Genomic DNA, 25,258 nt, shown 5'->3' on the forward strand with positions numbered 1-25,258 from the left:
AAAATATTTTTTTGTTCCATTTTAATTAATACTTTAGTATTAAAAAATTTTTAAAAACATTTTTATGACTGTAATTGATTTTTTAAAAGAACTGAAAAAATTGACAGCTGTCAGCTGACTTCAAACCCCAAAAATAACGAAAAATAATCCTTTAAATTAACACTGTGACCAACTTATTTTAAAAACTTTCTGACAGCTGATTAAAAATATTCTTTGTGTTGGTAACGCAACAGCTGCTGCAATACAGCCTTCACTCTCCGACTTGCGCAGTTGCGGTAAAGGTCTTTTAACACCGAAAAATTTATTTATAATGAATAATTTTAAATCATTATAAAATTAATATTAATTAAATTGACAGTAAGTTAATTATTCTAAAATAATTTTAAAAAAGTTTTTTTAATAAATTACTTTGTAAATTTTATTTGGTTAATTATTTAAATTAAATTCTGTGAATGTATCGAGACCTTTAAACATTACCGATAATCGCCGACAGTGCCCGAAGCAATTGAATGACGTCACGACCCAAGAAAGAAAGATAAAAGAATAAAAAGTGTAATCTATTGTAGTGTCGAAAAAAAAAGTACATAAATCTTTACACGATTAAAGGATCGTGCGTTTAAAAAATAAATATTTAAATAACAAACCATGGCGTACGCGTATTTGTTCAAGTATATTATAATCGGCGATACAGGTAATTATTTATTATTTATATAAACCAAAAAAATATGTAATCCGTTATTTATCGTAAACATAAAATGGTTGATAGATTTTCTTAAGTTGCTTTTACGCCTGGTGTGACAGCTATGTTTTCATCAGGGCTTACGTATTAAAAACTTTCTTTGAGGATATTTTATTTTTCTCTATATGAATTACAGTAGTTGTTCATTACCGTGGTATTCATTAAAAATAATATTTTATTTTTCAAATTGTTATGGTTTTAAATACTAACATCTTTTTTGTTTGCTTCGTCAAATCATTAGCATAAATATTGATACAGTTACAAAAAATTTGTTTATGACTCACACTATTGTCTATTGTCATTAGAGCGTAGCAATCTTTTTATATTTAGATTTTATTTTTTAATTGAAAATAAAAATTCATGTTACAGATATTTAGAGGAGGGCTTTATTTGTTTGTTCAAAAATTATCTATGTTTTTATTTTGGTTCATGTTACAGGAGTTGGTAAATCATGTCTTTTGTTACAATTCACTGACAAACGTTTCCAGCCAGTCCATGACTTGACAATTGGAGTTGAATTTGGAGCTCGTATGATTACTATTGATGGCAAACAGATTAAATTACAAATTTGGGATACGGTAATTATTTTTTTTTTAATATTTAATATTAAAAATTTTATGACAATTTTTTTAATAATAATTTTTAAAAAATTTTGATTATATTTTTTTATTATTGATTTTAATTTTTATTAAAAATTTTATAATAATAATTTTTCATTAAAAAATTTTTTAAGTCTATTAAAATAATTAATATTAAAAATAAATTTTTTTTTAATAAAAATAAAGTTTTTCAAGTCAAAAAAAAAATTTTTAACTTAAAAATAAACAGGCAGGACAAGAAGCTTTCCGTTCAATAACAAGATCATACTACCGCGGAGCAGCTGGTGCATTGTTAGTATACGACATCACACGCCGTGAGACCTTCAATCATCTAACAACCTGGTTGGAAGACGCGAGACAGCATTCGAATTCCAATATGGTGATAATGCTGATCGGCAACAAAAGCGACCTCGACGCCCGGAGAGAAGTCCGCCGAGAAGAGGGTGAGGCGTTTGCCCGTGAGCACGGATTAGTTTTTATGGAAACCAGTGCCAAGACAGCCGCTAATGTCGAAGAGGCTTTCATAAATACGGCCAAAGAGATTTACGAAAAAATACAGGAGGGTGTCTTTGACATCAACAATGAGGTTTTACTTTATTTAATTTATCGATTATCAATTTCCATTGCTCCGTTTAATTTAATAATGAAACTGATTGACAATAATTGTATTCATTACTTATCAGGCTAACGGAATAAAAATTGGACCACAGCATTCCCCGACCAACCCTGGAGGTCTATCAGGAACCGGCGGTCAAGGTAATGCACCAGGCGGTGGTTGTTGCTAGGGAATAAGAGCCACCTGTCCACCAATAAATTATCCCTCTATCTAAACAAATACATAAAAAGTCTCATTCCTGCTCTTCAATCTTAATTAACATTAATACAAATATTATTATATAAATGCTAATTATTGATCAAAGAATCACCCACTTAATTTCTATTTCTACAATTATTGTTTTTATAAACCCTCAGGTAATTTCATCACAAATTATTCCTTAATTTTCATAAATATTAGTGAAAATTTTTTCCACTGTTTTGTACGGTAATCGGAAAAAATTGACCCGGAAAAATTTTTAAGTTTTAAAAAATTTATATTATTTCATTGAAATTATTGTAAAATAAAAATTATAATATCTACACGGAAAGGACAATATGACACTGAATATCATCCCAGATTGAAACTCCGTGATATCTGGATTATACTTTTTATCAAATAATAATTTCAATGAAATAATATGAATTTTTTATAACTTTAACATTTTTTCCGGGATTTGTTTTGTACATAACTTGCAATCAATTGTAAAATTATTACTATAAAATCTATATATCATATAATTAACCATTAATAATTATGTTATATTAATGGTAAAAAAAAATAACACTCATAACATAACGCGAGCTCAACGCTTCGTTCAATTAATCAGATTACGTGTTGCATAAATTTGTTACACCAGAATGATTTGTGTTATACAAAAAAAAAAATATAGTAATAAACAATTAAATAAATATATTTGCATAAAAGCATCTACTTAGTTTTCACTTTATAACTTGATGTTTAAAAAAAAATATAAATATTAAATAAACAGAGTAAATGTTTAATGAGCAGGAATGACACTAAAAGTTCATGTGTATGTAAGATGTATTTAAATAATTGTGAATTATGATCTTTTGACTATTTGGATATTAAAACTCTGCTCAAAAAGAAAAGCCTAATTTAAGTATGTAACACTTTTATTAAAACGCAGAGTTTTGGTAGTTTTTTTTTATGTAATCAATTTTTTTTTAAACTTTTAAAAAATGTTTATTTTTTACGGTAAGGATATCAAGTAATTAATTAATAACTCAAGTTGATTGATTAAAAGATATCATTATACTATAAATAACTGCAAGTATATAAATATAAATAAATATATATGACAAATGATGATTAAATGTTAAAATGTGCTGATTGGAATTAACATACGCACATTGTTTGATTGTATTTGCTTTTAAGACTAGTCAAAATAATTAATATCATATATATCTATGGGAAATTAATAATATTAATTAATTAATTCATTACATATGATTATTATTATTATTAATGTAATATCTATATGTTTCCTTTGGAGTTTAATTTTTAAATTAAGACTTATAGGTACAAAAAACGTAATGGTGGATATGATGAGAAATTAAAAAAAAATTTTTTAAATAATGGGAGTTAAATTTTAACGAAAGCTTTTATTAAGACAATTACTTTAAATTTAATTAAAAATAAACTTGGTATTTGATATATGCTTATATATATATTTAATGTACATTAATTTAATAAATATGTATATCAAGAATAATGAAAATATTTTTTTTTTTGTCAATTTATTTCTTTTTTTTTTTTTTTTTTTTTGACATGAATTTATAAATTTTTTAATTTAAAAAATTTTTGAATGTAAATTTTTTCTTCCACTAATTTATATATTATTGCTAGTTTATTTTTTAAATAAATTCCAAAAATTTGTTAAATATCTGCAAAATTATTTTTAATAATTTTTAAAAGTTTAAAATAAATGCCATAATTACCGCCAAAAAATTAAAATTTCAAAATCGACTACAACGACACCAATTTAAAAAAAGAGTGACACATGACGCGTTGCAGTAGTCATTACCGTCCACATATGCGGATATATATATGTATATATGTATATATATATATATATATATATATATATATATATATATATATATATGTATATTATGTCCTTTTCATAATATACTGCAGCTGATTAGTAAATTGTAGTTGTAGTCAACTAAAAAGATGACAAGAATGATGTTTTTATAACAAACGTGCTCCGATATTATTTTAAATCCCAATTAAATATTTAAGCAAATAAATATAAAAAAAATTAATAATTCCGTCAACGAGTTTACACTTTTTTACTCTGTGTCAAAAGTTATCAAAGTGTTCAGCGAAGACTAATAATTTAATACAACAACTAATTGTTGTAATTTATCGGCATTTAAAAACAAGTGTTGAATTATCTGCGGACGCCATGATGGTAGGTGGAACCTGTTATCACTAGTGCCCGGTTTTGCTTTTTTAAAACTTAATTTTTATCTAATTAATTTCATACTGTTTTATAAAAATTCATAAATTCATTAATAAAACCAAAATTACTTTTAATAAACCGGAACCGCTGGATTTAGTAATTATTTAACTCCAAAATGTTGCAGGACGGAATCTGTGATAACGCTGACATCTTAAATAGTACTCCTCCTAAAAAGGTATTTTATCTATTTATTTTTGTTAATTGTTGCTGTATTATATATAAATTATTTATTTATTTTAATAATGAGCGAGTGGATAGTTTTTTTGGAAAAAAATTGAGTGTTTTTGATGGCTCAATAATTTTCAGGTTATTCAGGCCGACAATGTTGACCTGACTGACAAGTCATTGCAAGTTGACATATCTGACGCGTTGAGTGAGAAAGATAAAGTTAAATTTACGGTACATACTAAGACCACATTGCCGGAGTTTCAAAAAACTGAATTTCTTGTTGTTAGACAACATGAGGAGTTTGTTTGGCTGCATGATCGATTTGAAGAGGAAGAGAAGTATGCTGGTTACATTGTAAGTTTTTATTATTATTATTATTATTATTAATACTAAAATTAAATAAAAACTTTTGATTTTTTTTATTTAATAAAAATTATAATTAAAAAAATATTTTAAAAAATTGCACTTGGAATTTTTCAAATTTTTTAATGATTTCTAAAGATTGAAATTAGCAAACAGCTGACAATTTTTAAAATTTTTAGAACCAATCAATTCTTATAAAGAAAAATTTTTTATAAAATTTTCACTTTTAATTTTTTTAATTTTAATTGAAAAAAAAAAAATCGAAAAAATTCTAAAATGTGACAAAAAATTTAAAATAATTTTTTTCTTGAAAATTTCATTATTCAATGAAGAAAATGACATTCAAGAGATATCTTAAATTTTCCATTGTAAATAAAAAATAATCAATTGTCATATAAAAATTTAAAATAGCTTTCAAGAAGATTTAAATAATGCAAAAAATAAACGATGTAAATTTCTTCTCGCAAAATTTAAATAAATAATAAGTAATAAGAATAACCATTAAAATGCAAGTAAAGATGACATTATAGACAGTTGCCGTTAATAATTTATTACTCTTAAATGTACAAACGGTGTTTTAATAAAAGCTTGGTTGGATTTTTGACAAATGACAGGTGTTAAATCATAAACTTTTGCAACTAGTATTTTAAATTCCATTTTCAATTTAATATTTCCGCTGACATTTTACAATTTGACAACTGTGCTTAATATTAAAATAATAAGTGAATTGAAGTTTAACAATTCTACCACAAAGAGCCGATATTTAATTATGTGTGATCAAAAACGAGATACGGAATAACTTTTTTGAAATTAATCCATTCTACTGAAAACTGACGAACTTTATTGGCCTAAATTAGCTTCTGATACATTAATAATATTTATAAATTCAATGCATATATAATCAGCCTATATAAAAATGGCCTACTTTTGAACGGAATACATTCATCATGATCTTAATGACATGCTTTTCACATTTCAGTTTAAATATAAAATAATGCATTATTTATGAAATCAAAGTTCATATTATGTTGATTGGAGCCTCACATTTACGTTCAGTAAAAAATATATATATATATATATATATATATATATATATATATATATATATATATTTTTTTTTTTTTTTTCATTTAAATAATTAAAATTTTACATTCAATATTTTTTTATAAATTATTTATTCCATTAGAGATAATTTTATTCAGAGATATTTTCACCAACTTTAATCTGATAAATTATTTTTAAAAATCTATTTTATGAAGCCCCAAGAAAATTTACAAGCGGAAACGGGTTAAGTTTCACTTAAGAGCTGTTATAAATTTAATATAAAAATATTATATGTATAAATATGGATTCATACCTTTAAAAAATAATTTTATTTTATCAAACAGATTCCGCCGTGCCCACCTCGGCCAGATTTCGACGCGTCGCGTGAAAAATTACAAAAACTCGGCGAAGGAGAAGGAAATATGACCCGAGAAGAATTTACTAAAATGAAGCAAGAATTGGAAGCGTATGTACTCTAGTGCCCAAAAAAAAATTTTTTAATAATTAATTAATACAATTTTAATTACAGCGAATACTTGGCGACATTCAAAAAAACAGTCGCGATGCACGAAATGTTTCTGACCCGGTTAGCTCACCACCCAGTATTCCGAAACGACCATAACTTGCGAGTCTTCCTGGAGTACGATCAAGACTTGTGTGTCCGCGGTAAAAATAAGATCGAGATATTCGGAGGGTTGGTTAAATCACTATCAAAAACCACCGACGAATATTATTTGTCAGCTACTGTAAAAGACGTAAACGATTTCTTCGATCAGGAGCTTACGTTTTTACACCAGTATCATAATAATTTAAAAGAAGCTACCACTCGCGCTGATCGCCAAACAACGAAGCACAAAGACGTTGCCGATTCTTACATTAAAATTTCTACAAATTTACTGCAGTTGGCTACCACCGACTCGGGGAAGTTAGAGAGGTTTTTGACCAAGATCGCAGAAACTTTTGAAAAAATTCGCGTTAGTTTTTTAATAATTACCTATATTATTAAGAAATGATCTTGTATCTTGTGAGCTATTGACAATTTTAAAGATGTAAGCTCACCCCGACATTACACGCATCGAGACCTCTCATTTGAATACCCACATCAATTTTTCATATATTTTATATATTTATATATTTCACAAATACCATATATATAAAATATATAAAAAATGCCATGTGGGTACTCAAATGAAAGCTCTTGATGAGTGTAACATATTTGTAGTTCACAAGTGACTGCAAGGTTGCTAGTTTATTAACCATTTGATGAAATATTTATTTTTAATTTTAAATATTCTTACAGAAAGTCGAGGGCAGAGTCGCTTCTGATGAAGATCTTAAACTATCAGATACACTCAGATATTACATGAGAGATACTGCTGCTGCGAAGCGTCTGCTTTTCAGACGACTGAAGGCTTTACACGCTTACGAAACTGCTAATCGTACATTAGAAAAAGCTCGGGCTCGTAACAAAGATGTTCATGCGGTAAGAATTTTTTTATTAAATTTTTATTTCATACATATTTATACGTAACGTCCATTAAAGTGATTAATAATAAAAATAAAGAATTTTCCGAGCTGTATAAAATGAATAATCAATGCATGGGTTTTTTTGTAACACTCTCGATACATTAATAGCATCTACACTCGCTTAACAGGGTAAAATGGTAAAACTTATGAATTATTTAGTAGATAAATATTTATTAAAAGGGTTAGTAAGTAATTATTATACTGAAATTTATTAATAATTAATTTTTCCTGAATTCCTTCAGGCACTGGAGGTTGCAGAGGTGTGTTTACTTACTATAAGTCTAATGCATCGTGATTAAATATTATATATATATATATATATATATATATATATATATATATATATATATATATATATATATATATATATATATATATATATTTATATTTTTTTTTTGCTTTCTATGCATATTAAGTACCCATTAATCATTCATCATAATCTGTATAACATATCATTGTCATTTAACAGCATTAGTTTTTGTTTTTATTTTTTTGGCATGAGCATTAACATATTTTTTGTAAAATAAATAGTGTTTGATTAATAAGGAATATATTTATGTAGGCCGAAAAAGCACAAACTGAAGCTTGCGAAAAATTCGAACAAATGTCGGACAAAGGAAAAGAAGGTAATGTTTTATAAACAGTAATTATTTAATTAATTATTTATTTATTATGAGATTAATTGAGGTTTAATATAAATTATACTAATGATAATCATTTTAATTACAGAATTAACAGACTTCAAAACTCGGCGGATAGCTGCTTTTAGAAAGAATTTAATTGAATTAACTGAATTGGAAATCAAGCACGCAAAAGTGAATATATTATTATTTAAAATTTTATATTATTAATTTATTAATAATTTTTTGCTTTAAAGTTTTCGTAATCTATATTATTAAGAGAATAAGAAGGCTAGATTTATAATTATTATTATTTATATGTAATTAAATATCAGTTTTAATTAACAAAGTTTTATTCCAACAGACACATGCCGACTTGCTCAAAAAATGTTTACTAGTACTGCGAGAGGAATAATTTCGTAACAATAACTTCATCATATGGGTACAACTTCACTTATGCTACATAAGCACTTGATAGGTGCATTTATTTGATAATGATTATAATAATTATATATTGTAAAGTATATTTTTTATTTCTAACTTTAAATGATCTATATATCATATAAAATAATAATAATAATAATAATAATTAATATTGCGAGTAATTAGATTCAAGCAAAAGAAAGACTTTTTTACAATCATTATAGTAAAAAATAATTTGTTAGTTTATCAATCAACTTTTTATTTTAAATCAACTATTAAGTGCATGAGTATATATATATATATATATATATATATATATATATATATATATATATATATATATATATATATATATATATATTTTAAAAAAAATAGAAAGCATTTTTTTAAAGTTATCAATTTATAAAAAAAAAATTCCAATAAACACTTAGTTGTTAGAATTTATTAATATATATTAATTATTATTATGATAAAATACTTTATTAAATATATATATATATATATATATATATATATATATATATATATATATATATATATATATATATTGGATTATAATAAAGTAGTCAAAGATAACAATCGTTTGTTATTTATTACGTTATTTATTTCATATTTTAATTAAATCAATAACTCAAGTAAAGATAAAATAAAATCGTTACATTTGTTAGTCGCTATAAAATTAAATTAAATAAATTTACGTGAAGGGGGATCAATTTTTATCTTAAATACATCACCAGACATTTTATTTATAATATATGCATTTAAATTTAAATTAAATTAATTATAAAGCTAACGAAAGATGTACGAGTTTTTATTATAGATCAATACCTACGCAGTAATTAAATTGAAAATATAGAGAGGGTGAATAATAAATCGGTATACTCAGTTTCATACATTTTATTGAATTGAATGGCTTTTTTTTTTTTTTTTTTTTTTTTTTTTTTTTTTTTTTTTTCCTATGATACATGATTGCAGACATATACTGAGAAATTTATAATTTTTTTTTAAATTGTAAGGATCATTTAATCGCTTTTATTTTTTTTTTTAAATCCATTGAGAATTTAGATTTAATTCCACCATAATATACCTTGTATTCCCATGTAAAAAAAATAATACTCCGACATTTTAGTTATTATTACGGCCAAGATTTTTACCAAAATTTTTAAATAAAAATAAATATTGTTAAATTTTTTATATTAAGGCAAAAAAATTTTTTTTAATAAAAATTGTTCAAAATTTAATTTTATAAAAATGTTTTTTGTAATTTTCTCCTAGGACCAATCAGGCGTCTTGATTTTCCGACAAAATATCTTAAATAATTAAATTTTTAATAAAACAATAAATTTAAAAAAAATTATCAATTTTATTTTAAACATTTATTAAAATTTAAGAAAAAATTTCTATTGGTCCTAAAAAAATTATAAGAGACATTATTTTTATAAAATTAATTTTTCTACAAATTTTGCAAAAATCTTTTTTTTATACGACCAATATTTTCGCTTCAATATTAAAAATTTGACATAATTAATTATTATTTAAAAATTAAGACAAAAATCCTGGCCTCAGTTATTATTAATATATATATATATATATATATATATATATATATATAAATTTTTATTAATAATAAATTCAATGTCCGGGGATATTATTTTCAATAACAGGGTATTATTAGCTTATCTTATTTATTAACAGATTCTATTTATAATCCTACATATATTTTTTAATCCAGACGGTTTTAATTCCCCGCCTTACTGTATTTATTCTGCAATTTCATGTAATTTAATAATCGTGACGTTAATGAACCAATATGAGGTGTGTTGTTCCTTCTGATAATCTTAATGGTAATTGATAATGATAAAATAACGACAATTTAATAATAAAACTTCGCTCAACCCGGGTTATTACCTTTTTTTCTATTTCGTAAACTCTTTTTTGTTCAAAAATCCATCTGCGTTTCATTGAGAAGTATCGAATCAACCTCTTTCAACTCTATTCAATAGAATGAATTCCACTTATGACGTTCAAAAAAAAACCTCTTTTTCCGTATTATCAAATTTATAGCTTTCAGTAATAGGGTCTCGTACTTTCAATAAACTCGCTAAATATCGCCGCTCAACAAACTATCGTTTTTCTTATTACGGCCAAAATTTTTTCCTAAATTCCAAAATCTCCAAATTTTTTAATTTACGGCCAAAATATTGATTTTAAATAAAACTTGTAGAAAATTTAATTTTCTAAAAATTTTATTTAAAGCTTTTTTTTTACGACCAATATTTTCGCTTCAATATCAAAAATTTGACATCAATAATTATTATTTATTATTTTAGCAAAAATTCTGACCCAAATTCGTTTTTTTTTCTCTGCAAAACTGAGGAGACCACTTTATTGAATTTTTAATTAAATTTTTTTCAATTAAACTTTACACCTTTCAAATCTCATTACAGGAAGGTACTAAAAAAATTTTTTTATTTGATTAATTAATAAATTTTCCCTAACAAGTTATAATTTAAAAAAAAAAAAAATGATCAATACCTTCCCGTAATAATGAATAATAACAGTAAATAAAATTTACCAATTATAAAACTCTAACAATAGTTTTTTCTAATTACAATTAAAATCGAACGTACAAAATTATTTTAAAATTACCGTACTGACAATTATCATAATAATAATAATTATTATTATTGCTTAACAAACTAATATAAAAAAATAATTGTAAATTATTGCTGTTAATTTTAATTAAAAAATATTGAGCTGATTAAAGTTCATTCAATGCTTTAATATGATATCATTGCAGTAAACTCTACCCGGAGATTCGAGGTTTAAAAAAAAAAAAAAAAAAAAAAAAAAATATTCTAAAACAGATTTTTTAAAAATCGTTAAATTACAATAAAAAATTTGATCCATTTGTTTACATTTAAAATTCTGATATCAATTTTAGTCGCACCATTTGTAGTTGCTCGGCAGTTAATTATTATTAGATATATTTTTATTATTATGTAATAAAATTGACTCTTATTTACGAGGAGAGACTACTAATGAATTATTAAAATGGTCTTTTGTATTTAATGTTAATAAAAAAAAATTTTTTTTCAGATGATCATGATTAATTAACTACTGTACTTAATTAATAAACATGTACCTTTTTTTTTTACCGAGCAATTCATCTGGCTATTTTAACATCGATTAATAAATTTATGTATCCGCTGTAGTGTAATTAATTAGTTACAATAAAAGATTTAGAATTTGATATTTAATATGGAAAATTTCTTTTCTTTTTTTTTTTTTTTTAATTAATCCATAATTCGATGAGTGCGTAATTAAACATAATTAAATCTTATAACAATAATAATATTAAATATAAAGGACCCGATATTAAATAAATTGATTAAATTTAAATATAATTAAAGCCTAATAATACATTTTAATATTATTACAGGTCATTTAATTAATATATCAATTGCTTTGAAATTTAATTACAATAAATGATTTTTTCTTATTTGATTTTATTTTAATTAATAATTACAATTAAACTAACACTTTTTTATCTTTAATTTTAATGAATACTTTCGATTAAATATTAACTCGCGGTCCTTTATATTAAAATAATAAAAAAATTAAATACAAAAAGTAAACTTAATTTTTTTAATAGATATAAATATTTACAATTATTCTTTACGCGTAAGAGTATTTTTTTTTTTTTTTTAACGTCATTAATCTTGAATTTCGTTAGTATTTAACATAGGACTCTGTATTTAGTTTATATTTATAATTAATAATTAATATTGTAATGATAATTTTTATCTTTAATTTAATAACTAAACCCCCGCAAAAGTTACGGAAGAAACAAAACAACTTGATTATATTAATTATAATTAGTTTTTGACATTCAATTTAAATTATTTTTTTCGTTCTATATATATGACAATATGATAACTCAATTATTTAGTGATAATAATGGACAAATTTTTGATGAAAATGCTTATCGCACTAAAAGGGTACTTGCTATTATCAACGCCATTATCAACTCTCCTAATGTCCGTTCTGCCCCGGACGACGTTTTACGGCGTAGAATTGCCGCCATTTTGTCACCTGAAAAATTCACAATTTCATTTATAATTTTTTTTATTTCATTTATTATTAAATTTAGGGCTTTGTAAAAAAAAATTTTTAAGATAATTAATATTTTTCAAATTTTAAGCTTCGGAGTCAGTAAAAAAATTAAAAAAAAATCAAAATGTCAACGAAATTAAAGAAAACACCTTTATTGATGATTTTTAAAAATTTTTTTGAGTCACGAAATAACAGATTTTAGATAAATCTACCAAAAAGCCAAAATAATTTTTTAAAAAATTAAAAATTTATTTTTAGACTAAATAAAAATACTGCGGTATTAATATTAAATAAATTTTAAATATTACATCAATTTTCTTCATTTATAATTGCTCTGGTGTATAAAATTTAATTCAATAAAATATTTAAAAAGATGAAAAAAGTGTTGTAAATATTTTATTTAAAATTATTCGACAAAATACTTGCGGAATTATTTTTTTATAATTTTCTACAAACAATATATTTTGTTTATGTATAAAAAATAAACTCCCAGCCGTTCGTAATATTAGAGATTTTAAAAAGAACTACAATAAAAGCGAAACTACTGCTAAAACCGAAGCGTACAATTTATAAATTTAGTTTATAGATTTTAGTTTGATCGGTTGGAGAATACTATCCTCTTTGAAAGTACGTTTTATTTTAGGATTCAAGTACAAATTCGATGAGCTACTAGCTACTAGTTTCACCTTGGACTTTATTTTAAAGCTCTTCATAAACAGAAGGCCAGTTTTAACTTTAAATTTAAAAATCTAAACAATCAAAGATACAATTTATTTTTTTTTTTTTTCCACAAATAAATAAATTTCTATGAATAAAAAATTAAATTAAATTAAATAGTATTGTTTTTATAAAAAATTAATTGAAAGTTCAGAGATTTAGTTTGTAGTTTGTATTTGAAAATAATTTACGTAATATAATATTGTGAGAATGAGAATACAATGGAGCAAGTGATAAGTAGTTGAAAGTAGTTTAAAGTAATCGGAAATTCACAACTAAATGTTGGTAATAACTACTTTATAGGTATTACTAATACGGCTAGCTCGTCTGACCGCCGACTCAAATTTTAATATTCGCACCTAAAGTTTAATTCTGTTTATTAGTTTTGTTTTATTTTAAGCAATAATTATTTTATAAATAAACAACTGCTGATCGTATTTAAATTTTTTTACAATTTTTTTTATTCTTCACAAATCATCGCTCGTAAAATAATTCCTTAATTATAGAGAAAAAACAAGTAATAATTAAGCAATCGGTTGATTTAATCAATACCGAATAATAGAAATAGAAATTCCCAGCTCGGGTCTATCGGTCTATTGATCCAGAGTAAAGTCGGCAGAAAGGGTATCGAGTGTCAATTAATTATTATCTATATTACATTCAAATTGCCGAGCAAGTCCTTTATTTCTCCTTAATTAGACTATTTGCTCTAGTGAGTTTTAAAATTTATTTTATTGTCAAACGAAATTTCTAATTTCTTTGATAGTCAATTGACCTGCAGGCGTAGATCCAAAATTTTAAATAATCTATGGTTTAAAAAAAAAAAAAGAAAAAAGAAAAATTGTTTTTATTTTATGATAAAATAAAGACATTTGTTAGAAAAAATTTTATTCATAGAATTTTACGCCTCGAATCATAAAGAAAATGAAATTGAGGCGGATAATTTAGGTCTCAAATTATTTAGGCCTTAGGAGAGTTAATGCAGAGTTGAGATATCACTGAGGATGAATTTAACTATTTATTTATGTCATCGTAAAAATATTAATATTTATAAATAATTACCAACTTTGTTTTTATCGGTGTTTAAAATTTAATTTTAGGAATTTAATAATTTTTTAATTTACGTAATTTAATTTTTATTAAATTAAAAAATTCTATTTTTATCTGTGAATTGTTTTTTTTGGAGATAAAGTCAATTTAAAAAAAATTTTTTCCATTGAAATTTAAATTGAAAGGATAAAATAATAAATAAAATCTTTTTTTTTTTTAATAAAAATAAATAAATAATTGATAAAGTTGTGAGAAATAATGAAAAGGATTTTTTAAAACAATATTGGGTGGAAATAAGAAATTGTAAAAAAATTCAGTGCATTGATTGAAATAAACAACAAAAAAATAGATAAGTTTTAAAAATAAACAATGATGTAAAATCAATTTTGACAAGAAATGTAAAATAAAAATATAAAAAAATATTAATTCATAAAATTTGTATAAATAAAAAAAAATATAAATGGAGAAATAAAATAATTGAAAGAAAAAAAAATCTTAGATGAATAATTCAATAGATATTTTGATCAGATGTAATCAGAAAATCAAGACAACAGATAATACATGGAGCATATTTGACTCATTCACTATTCATATATTAATCTAACTCCATAGTGTGGCATGAAGGATTCAGCATCAACCAGCGAGACGAATTTGAATCTTACCCGTGTCTAGACTGGAATTATATATGTATGGCATAATAACTATTCGTCGTAACTCATACAGTCTCGTTAACTCCGCCACGATGGTAAAATAAAATTTTAAACAATCAGGACAGATAAACTAGTTTGTTAAAACAGCGACAATTAAATAATATAAATAATAATAATTATTATTAAAATGTTTGACACTTTTTCCGACGTCGGTATTGAAAGTTTTAAATATTTAATACAATTATAAAATTCAGAAGGACTTTTAACCGGTAGATGACGTATTTAAACATAAAACTTAAATATTATGATCATTATAAACTTTATTTTTCTCTCTGACGTTTTATATTTTATTATTTATGAGTACTATTTAGCAGTAAAAACCACTTATGAATTTATACGTATGACGCAACAATAACTTTACTACTTGTCTTTATGAACTTAGCTTTACTCTTTTCTCTTAAAACTTATACTTTATTTATTTATTTTATAAAATAACTTTAATAATTATTTCATTTAATATAAAACAATTTTACTTTTTCAGTGTAATTCTAATGAGAAACTTTTTTAAATTAAACTCCGAAAGGTGTACAAGTTAAATAAATTATAAAGTAACGAGAAGTAAATTACCGAAAAAAGTAAAAACTTTGTTCCCGCGTAATATCAATCTTGAATACGGACAAAAAAAAACCCAACAAAATGTCTGAAAAAATTAAAACAATATTTTAAATTTATTATTTTTATCCGGAGATTCTGATTAAAGTTCCTTAAAAGATAATAAATAAAAATAACAATTATTACTTTCCGTAGGAATCGTATTAAATTATTCACACAATGACAAGTTAATCTCGGGAAATACGACAGTTAAAATCAACGCTCTGCAATAAAAGATTACGGTGAAACACACAATACAATCGTAATGATAGCTCTAAGATGTGAATTAAAACAACGATTTAATGTAGACATTATAAGGCAGCCACCAGCGGTGTCGGTAAATGCAAAGTAGTACGAACATACATTATATATGTATTGTATATTGTATATAAAAGTTACCTTCTGTTACGAAGACGAAGATTGAAGCGGGCTTAGTGTTGGAAGCCCTGCAAGTATAATTTCCCGAGTCTGTTTCAACTGCTTGCTGAATTGTAAGACGACTTTGAGTTGGTCCTGGCTCTGTCTGTACACTGACACTTCCTCTCGCGGTATCATAATTTATCATCCGATTATTGTGATACCAAAATACATACTGAGGAGGCGTAGGGCTCTGTAATTATTTTATTTTATTTAAATTTAATAATAATATAATTAACCGTTCAAGTGCTTCGAGTAAATCTTTAAACTATTTTCTCTGCAAAAAATGCACAAGTTTAACATTCTATCTTTAGTTTAATTCACTACAAGTTACTTTAATTCATTTTGTACGCTTAACAAACTTCCACAGTTCAATATTACATGCCACTGTTTAATTTATTCTGTCTTTTGACTCATTTCATTTTATTAAAATAACATTTTACTTTTAATCATTACTAATAAACTGATAGAAAAATTTATTTAATGTGAATAATTAATCCAATTATCCGTTTTTAAATAATTCAGTCATTTATCGAGCATTAAAAATTAACTTTTAACTTTTAATTATTATTTTTCGGGGTTAAATGTTCAATTTATAAATTATTAATGTATTGAAATAATTGATTAAAAAATATTTTTTTTTTTTTTAACTTTTAATAATTTTTTTAGAAAAAAAAATTGCATTTAGTAGAATTTTTTATCTATTCAATTTATATATTCATAAAAAGTGTATAAAAAAAATTTCAACACACTTTTTTTTTATTCTAGAATCTTTTTCTACAATTAAAAAATATTTATACACTGTTAAAAATTGTAATTTAATAAATGTTTCATTAACAATCAATATATAAAAAATTTTCACTAAAAATCTATCGACAATTGACCCAATAAAATATTTTCCATTAAAAAAAATTTTTCCGCTTTTATAAAAAGTAAAATAGATTAAAATATTTTTCGTGAATTTCCCTCAGCTTCAAATCGATTAATTTTCATTGAACTAAAAAGAAAAAAAAAAAAAAAAAAAAAAAAGCTATTTAAATTTTGAAAATAAAAAATAAACCTTTTGGAGAAGGGCTGTCATTTAAATAACTACTAAAAAGCATAATACGATCACAAAACAGTAAATTATCCCGTATAAATTAGAATTTTCGTTTAACATCCCTATTTAACTGGAGCCGTACACTATCCCACGGACTCTGGGTGGCACTGTATACGCGTACTTGGTATAAATATGTAGAGAGCGTAGATCCATATAAATATATCGTCACTTTACAAATGAGGTACTGGTAAACAGGCAATTCATCACAATTTATGACGCCATTAGCGTTATTTCAAAGATAAAAGTTATGGGAAAGTAAAACTATTTTATTTTTTACTTTTATTATTATTTAATACTTTCATCACCTTTTCTATTATGCATACGAGGCTTATTATAGAACCCACGTCGACGTGATGCTCCTCGCTGCCTAATATAAATGCCTCTGGTATCACCACGTTTAGATTCACGAAATGTGATATTATTCCTGTGCTTCTTGATACCTGGAACACATCATGTATCCGCCAGTTATTTCACTTTACCTTCATCCACACTCAACATTCGCCATTTAACATTCAACGAATACTTCAATCATTGTCTTCCCCTTTAGAGTCGATTAATATTTGATATTTGATATTTGATATTTATACCGCTCAACTTACTCAATAATCGCATTATCGTAAGACACTTTAAAATTTGCCACTCACTAAATTTTAAATAATCTAATAAATAATAATTTAAGAGGGTCTCGACAGAAATACCCCCGCATTATATCAAAAACGAGTTTATTAATTTAATATCCCTCTCAAACGGATAAAAATCAATTACCCTAATTATACAGACTCGTCAATGACGCAGGTACTTAAAAATACTTCACCTGATGTTGAAGTTAAGCACAGGCGTAATAAGAGGGTACTTGTCAGTTTTTTTTTAATATAATTACGCTTTGCACAGGGTGTCAATACTTTTTTTAAAAAATCAATAGTTAAAATTTACAGTCTGGAAGAATGGAAGCAATAATGCTAAATTAAAAAATAAAATAATAATAATAATAAATATAACGTAGGAGTATTTAAAATATTTTTTGCAATAATAATTACCTGGCATTCATACGTCCCATTATCTCTCTCTTGAACATATTTTATTTGTAGTGTCCAGTCGTCCGAGCCTTCCGGATGAAGTGCCTGGAATCGTTCGTCGTTTGTGTAGGTGAATAAAGAACTCGTCAATACGTGCCAGTCTCGACGACGTATCCATGATATCTATAAAATACAATACATTCTTTTTTTTTTTTTTATTTTTTTTGTTTTCCTTTATTATTATTACTGCCATTATTAATGCTGCTGTGATGATTATTATTGTTATTATTATTTTTTTGAACCCTTTTATGCTTTGCATTTCACGATGACAATTAATGATTTTTTAATATTAAAATAAAAATTAAAAAACAAACCAAGAGCAGTGTAGTGTATGAAATAAAATGGCGGAAATATTGATTGAATACGTATACATACGTATTTTATTAAAAATGGATTTGCGATGAAGTAATTCAACAAAAAAAAGGCGTATGAGTGACTATTTTTTGTCCCGAACAGGATTCGAACTCGCGACCTTTTGACGGAATTTTTTTATCTCTTTAAAATATCCCCATATCTCGGGAACTAATTAATCGATCAAACTAAGCGAGGATTTATTTAACTCGGCATTAAACTCTTTATCGTCTTATCTGAATTCCGATTGAATGTCCGTCCGCGGGGTAAGATGACCATAGGGCTGAGAGTGTCTATAACAATAGCAAAAAGAGAGTAGAAGTAAAAAATAAATTTCAGCTATCGCTATCAGTGTCTCTACTTCGGGTGGGATAAAGTGAGATATAGAGACTCTGTAGACACTAAAGAATTTTAGAGCTTGAATTTGAGCTAGAGCTGCAAGTGGAAAATCACAATTAGATCTTGGAAGATTAAAAACAACGTTTAGTCAAGAAGAAGAGCTGATAAAATTAATGTCTCACTCTGGCAAGCCCAAGAAAATTTTCCGATTTCTCAGTTCTTGCTTTAACTTTACTTTACTATCTTTTTTTTTGATCCCCTGCTTAGCCGAACAATATTCCAGATAATATTATTTAGTAGAGCTTGTCGAAAGTCTAAATCGAAAATCTATTTTTTTCTTGTCTCAATTTATGGATGATTTGTTAGAAACTTTTAAAGACTCGATTCGTTAAATTATTTAAGCCGATAAAATATTAATCGCGATTAATCTCTAAGACCGTCTGTGAATTTGAAAATATTTTATTTAATAAAAAGTTTTAATTGTTAATAATTAATTAAATTTGTTATTCCAATAACGGGTCACCTGAAATTAAATAATGGATGGATAAAATAGTCAACAGAGTAATAAAGATATTTATTTGTACCTCGGCATCGGAGATGGAACGCTCGCCAATATTGCGGACTTTGCAGTGCAAAAATGCAGTCCCTCCCAGTTGGACAGTGACATTGGATACCGTGTTGTTATCATTTGCTTCATTGACTCTTTGGAGCTCATCAAGATTACTGTACCACAATGCACGCCAGTCTGGCGGTATATTATACGGCACTCGGCGATCTTTGACAAAATGAAAATTTTTATCGCTTAGCGGGCAAATTTTTAACTGGTGAATTTATCGTTCGTAAATTTATTACAATCCCGGCATTTATCGTTCGGAGATAGCATACATTTTATTTTACCTACTAGCTTAAATCTATTACTTTGTTTATGTGTACCTTTGTCAAGTGAACGAGCCAATAAAATTGTTGGAAGTATTAAGAATACCATGTACCACGAAAGTCGGTCCCTCATTATGACTGCGGTTTACAATCTGAAATTATAATTATAATAATAGTTATCTTATTGTAATGCTATAAATTGTATGGTATTTGGTATGGCTCCGAGCTCGGAAATTGCCAATTTCGGGATCTAATGTATTGGAGAAAATTTGTGATGATTAGGGCAATCCTAATTACCCCAGGGTTTCTATTCATTGTCTCTGTAATATATAATTCTAAATTATACTAAAAATTTTTAATACGCTGAAATAATCTATATTAAAAAAAATCAATATCTTAAAAAGTACAGTGTATTAAATAAAATAAAATTTTATTTACTTATAATTCACAAGCGACGGAAATCACATATCGACTGCAAGGTTGCTAGTTTTTTTATTAAATAATCAGTCTACATAAAAAATTAATCAAATTAATTTTTAATAATGCATTTATAAAAAATGACAGTGACTTTTAAAAAATTTTAAATGACTCTGATAAAAATCTAGATAAATTAGGTTAAAAAAAAAAAAAAAAAAAAAAAAAAAACATTACTAAAATTGATATAAATAATAAAATAATTTATCGAAATTAATATTCAAATGAATATTTGTATTGACCCGGTAAGTAAATATTAAATATTCATTATAACTTAAAATAAATGAATAATATGAACGGCTTTGATGAGTATCAAATACATTAACAAATAATGATACTACTAAAGATAATATTAATGGCCAAAATGATCAAATAGAATTACAAGTTATAAATATAAATATTGAAATTTCAGAAAATGTTGCTTATTTATATAATATTGAAGTATAAATATTAACAAGCGGTATTCCCATGACTCTATTGAGTTTTCTCAGAAATGTTATCATTAATAATACATGATAACATTAAAGAGACCTTTAATAGTTTTTCCTTTATTTAAATCAAAAGGTCGCGTATATTTTTTTCAGCTTAAACTTCTTGAGCTTATATTTACTTAGCGAACTAAGAATAAGAAAAAACACTGGTCTCGAACTTAAATAACCATTCTACTATCTATGTCGTCCTCGAGCACTACTTAAAAATATAATATTTTTTTAGTGATAAAAAACAATAATACGGTGAAATTTATACTGTACCACGAAATCGAAACACTGAAATAATATTAAAGTATATAAATAAATACCGATTTTAATTATATTAATGCTATTCACCATTCGTCACTATTCACTGTTTACTTTTCATTTTTCAATCGACAATCCGTTTTATTTCGTTAAGCTTTCATTACCAGACATTAAATAAATTTCATTTAATCATCGATTTTTAATTTATAGTCATTGTCCAATTTTTTCACCAATTAAATTCTATTTAGTATTTTTTTTTTTTTTTTTTTTTTTCTACTGACAATTTATTTGTTATTGCGGAATTTTATTTGATGAATATTTTTTCAATCTTTCAGCTCTATGTTTCATTAATCAATATATATTTTTGCCATTACCCGGGTCTATTTAAAGGTCTAATAGAATTCAACAATATAATAAACAATTATAAACTGTCTATTGTTGAATTTAAAGATAGAGACGAGAATTAAGTTATTATCTCAGTTTGTTAGAAAAAAAAAAAAAAAAAAAAAAAAACAATAATAAAGTTTGATTTGTTCATTACCAACTTCTTGAGATAATTGGAAGGTAAAGTATAGTCTCTATATATATTTATCGGTTAAAAATAATCAGATTAAGAGTAAGAGGCCAGTAGATAGAGAGAGAGACAGAGAGCGTAAGTGAGGATGGAAGTAGAGGTAACTTTAATACTAGGAATGGGATAGAAATTATTGGATAGAGTTGAAAACGCGCGCGTCTAGGGATTTAACAGTTTACGTTACTATTATACACATATATATATACAAACAGATAAACATGTATATAAATACATATGTACCGAAGTTACTATATATATATATATATATATATATATATATATATATATATATATATATATATATATATATATATATTGAAACAGCAATTGCCACTTATAAACATGCAATAATTATTAAAAGCTAGAAACGTTTTGCCGCCCAATAAAATCCCCACTTTTAATGAATAATAAATTATCAAACACACGCACCCACTCTATCATTCAATAAATAACGATAATAATCAAATAATAATAACAAACAATAAATATCGTGCATACTTAATTTAATACACGCGTTTATATAAATCACGTATAACAAATAGAGGAAATATATATATATATATATATATTTTGCCACCCTGTAACCAATCGATAATCGAACGGTGCTAAAAATAAATCAAAATCATTTCTGCAAAAGCTGGCCTCTGCTCCATAAATTTTTTATGCTCTACTATTTATTTATTTTTTTTAATCTTAAACAATTTTGTATTTTTTTTATTTTAATCCAGTAGCCTCTTGTTTGTTTAATGCCGAATAAATACCGAGATTGACCTGGATAAAAAAATTTAATTTGCAATCGATACATAAGGAGTGTTTATAAAGTTATCGTAAGCCGTGGTGGAAAATGAATGAGAAGCCGCGAGATAATGATAATGCCGATAGATATTTATCTATTGCCGGCATACACCTACACCAGATACCATATACTCTATACTGGCCAGCAGCAACACAGAGTCCCACAGGAATTACCGAAGATTATAGAAATACAATAGAGCTTGTTAATAATTACAAATAAAATAATATAACAGAGCTGGTGCAGTTGTAATGGCTGTACAGAGTACGAGTAGAGACTGAACTCATGAGAATAATCCGATTTAACTTGTGCTCGTAAAACCGGGGCTGCCCGTTTCGTACTAAATTATAAATATTTAAAGATATTATCCGACTTATTGTCATGCCGTGAAACAATGACCGTATTATTATTTTATTAATTAAAATACGATAAAATAAAAAATTATGTAATTTTTATTCGGTGAAAAAAAAAGAAGGAAGGAATTTTAAATCAATTTAAATAGAGATAATAATCGGGTCGTTGGGCAGCGATTAATTATTAAGCAGGGTACATAGACGTTGAGACAATGCACACAACCTCCGGTGCATCACTGTGTAGACCAGAGGGTTTGTCACTTAGGCAGTACAGCACAGGCATAATAATGTAAAGAAAATAGTGTAATAAGAAATAGTGGGCTGGAACTCACCCGTAAGGCGCTAGGTGGTACACGGCTCACTAGAGGTGTCGGAGAAATCCGTTGAATTAACAAATATGTGCAGTCTGGAAGTATAATAACCCAGAGCAATGTCAACCCTCAAATGAGGGACCCGTAAGGGAATACATGCCTCCACACTGTTATAACCAACACACTTTTAAATAATCTTATATAGGTATAAGTGCTTTCTTTTTATTAGTGTGTTATATTTTGTATCAGTGTGTATGTTGGTGTCTTGGTGTTTAATTACACGTTCAAATGCACACTCGAGCCAAGCAACGCCTGACAACAACCCACTTGATTTTTACCATCCACCACTGGGTTTATTTGTTTAAATAAAATTCCCAATAATTAGTCCCTCGGTCACAAGTCACATTTATTCATGTCAGCTCTACAATATAATATCCTATAGCTTTACTAGTTTTGTAGAGAAAAATCAACACCAGCAACAACAGTACTACTAACACACTTCACCTCTCAGCTGGCACTGGAAAGTATCCTCTGATAAAATTTGCTGACAAACTACCGACACACTCAATTAATCGGGCGGAGTTTAATATTAATAATTAATCAATTAATTATTATTAAAACACTCCGAGAAATAAAAATAGAGTTTAAGGAATTTTTGGAGCTTAGTAATACAATGGAGATATGGCAGCAGCCCTTTCCAGGAGTCCCTTACCCGGATCACGGACTTTTCCTTTGCTATGGCTCCAATACATCCACCACCACCAGCACGACGGTCACCATCGCCACCCTGCACAAGCGCCGAGGAGTTTTAGAATTTCCGTGTGCAGCGCACGACGACGCGGGTTGTCGATCGTTGGTGGGAGCTTTTAGCGAGGGAAATATATATATATATATATATATATATATATATATATATATATATTCGGAGATGATTGTGTGTGTGGGTGTGTGTTTATAGTGGAGCTGGCTTTGAACTAAAGACTGCCACCGAGTTGTAGTGGTGTTGATAGTAGAGGGTCGCGACAGAGAGAATCAAGCACGAGGGAGAATGCAAAAAGTCGAGGTGAGGGGCGAGATGCCAAAGAAGGATGATCAAAGGAGGGTGAAAAAGCGTCTACGGAGGCTGGTGGTCGGCGCAAGCGTTTTGGCGCACCAACGCATTGATCCCTGGAATTCGCAGGATACTAACCCGATAAGAGCGACGAGGAAAAAAACCTTTGATACTACTGGAGAGACTAGATACAACTACAATGTTACGTTTCCTCTCTCTCATATATATATATATATATATATATATATATATATATATATATATATATATATATATATATATATATCTATAAATGTATATATAGATCAGCGAATTCTTTAGTTGAGTTGGTTGAGTTTACTCGGGTTTACCCTGTGGAACTTGGCTCATACGACATTTATCAACGTACACTCTTTTAAGGTGTAGGGCGCTTCACTGTATTTAGATGAATTTTCAGAGGCTTCATGGTCAGCTTTATCATTTCTTTGGATTATTATTTATGAGGATCCAGTTAATTTTTTATATTTTATGCTAATGAGATTGATGTTGACGGAGACCGAGGCTTTCAATGGGGGAGTAAGCAGTCAGCTTCACCAGGGGAGGAGTCAATCATCAAGGGTATATACATTGATATGTTATTCTTTGTAAATAAATTTATATCGGATTTAATGTCTATGGAATTAAAAGCTTTTACTGGTTTTTCAATTTACTTCGTTAATAGCAACATGTAAAAAAAGCTGGTTCAGATAAATCGAGGCATACAATTTCACTCGGTTTATGTTACCATTATTTTCCTTTTTTTCGGTTTTTCATTCAATTTAGAGCTTCGGCAATATTTACTCGTCACTTGATCAATTTTGTTTATTTGTAGAAAAATTTATCAAAATTTTAGGGTTTAAATATTGGAGGTGTTTTGGGAACTAGGGATTTTTTTCGATGGGAAAATATCTCGGTTTGTTGATTTTGACCGTTGTATGTATTTACGGATGGGGAGTATTGAATTTTTTAATCTAGCGGGGTGAGAGGAGTTGTGTGCAAGAGACAGAGGGATCGATTGGGCTGAAAAGGTAGCTTCAAG

The 25,258-nt window shown here is 26.3% G+C and overlaps 3 protein-coding genes across 11 annotated transcripts; 2 read left to right on the forward strand and 1 right to left on the reverse strand.

Annotated features, from left to right (window-relative positions):
- The first annotated feature begins 340 nt into the window (after window positions 1–340).
- Window positions 341–3,676, forward strand: Rab2 (RAS oncogene family member Rab2). Its single transcript, XM_074242817.1, has 4 exons — window positions 341–691; window positions 1,178–1,317; window positions 1,568–1,924; window positions 2,022–3,676. Exons 1-4 carry the CDS (start codon window positions 646–648, stop codon window positions 2,121–2,123), a joined length of 645 nt encoding a protein of 214 aa, XP_074098918.1. The 5' UTR covers window positions 341–645; the 3' UTR covers window positions 2,124–3,676.
- A 444-nt stretch (window positions 3,677–4,120) lies between these two features.
- On the forward strand, window positions 4,121–11,812 carry Snx6 (sorting nexin 6). Of its 4 annotated transcripts, none has more exons than XM_074242803.1 (9): window positions 4,121–4,370; window positions 4,546–4,596; window positions 4,728–4,943; window positions 6,341–6,462; window positions 6,526–6,970; window positions 7,297–7,479; window positions 8,086–8,149; window positions 8,253–8,338; window positions 8,508–8,736. In XM_074242803.1, exons 1-9 carry the CDS (start codon window positions 4,365–4,367, stop codon window positions 8,556–8,558), a joined length of 1,224 nt encoding a protein of 407 aa, XP_074098904.1. In that variant the 5' UTR covers window positions 4,121–4,364; the 3' UTR covers window positions 8,559–8,736. The 4 variants fall into 4 exon arrangements, 2 of the variants coding, with proteins under 2 accessions (XP_074098904.1, XP_074098903.1); XR_012479190.1 differs by lacking the exon at window positions 4,121–4,370 and adding an exon at window positions 11,666–11,812 and having other exon boundaries at window positions 4,389–4,596; window positions 8,508–8,659; XR_012479191.1 differs by lacking the exon at window positions 4,121–4,370 and adding an exon at window positions 11,666–11,812 and having other exon boundaries at window positions 4,389–4,596; window positions 8,508–8,621.
- A 632-nt stretch (window positions 11,813–12,444) lies between these two features.
- Dpr12 (defective proboscis extension response 12) lies at window positions 12,445–24,392 on the reverse strand. Of its 6 annotated transcripts, XM_074243371.1 has the most exons (8): window positions 21,135–21,485; window positions 20,347–20,416; window positions 19,966–20,060; window positions 19,617–19,807; window positions 18,304–18,465; window positions 17,572–17,706; window positions 16,150–16,360; window positions 12,445–12,661 (listed from the first exon to the last, which is right to left on the reverse strand). In XM_074243371.1, exons 3-8 carry the CDS (start codon window positions 20,039–20,041, stop codon window positions 12,552–12,554), a joined length of 885 nt encoding a protein of 294 aa, XP_074099472.1. In that variant the 5' UTR covers window positions 20,042–20,060; window positions 20,347–20,416; window positions 21,135–21,485; the 3' UTR covers window positions 12,445–12,551. The 6 variants fall into 6 exon arrangements, with proteins under 6 accessions (XP_074099472.1, XP_074099474.1, XP_074099476.1 ...); XM_074243373.1 differs by lacking the exons at window positions 20,347–20,416; window positions 21,135–21,485 and adding an exon at window positions 23,172–24,392; XM_074243375.1 differs by lacking the exons at window positions 20,347–20,416; window positions 21,135–21,485 and adding an exon at window positions 21,494–21,534.
- Window positions 24,393–25,258: the final 866 nt, after the last annotated feature.

The sequence above is a fragment of the Cotesia typhae genome, unplaced genomic scaffold, assembly GCF_013202065.1.
Source record: "Cotesia typhae breed Kobodo isofemale line unplaced genomic scaffold, CoteBio_Ctyphae contig_4, whole genome shotgun sequence".
Lineage (NCBI taxonomy): Eukaryota > Metazoa > Arthropoda > Insecta > Hymenoptera > Braconidae > Cotesia > Cotesia typhae.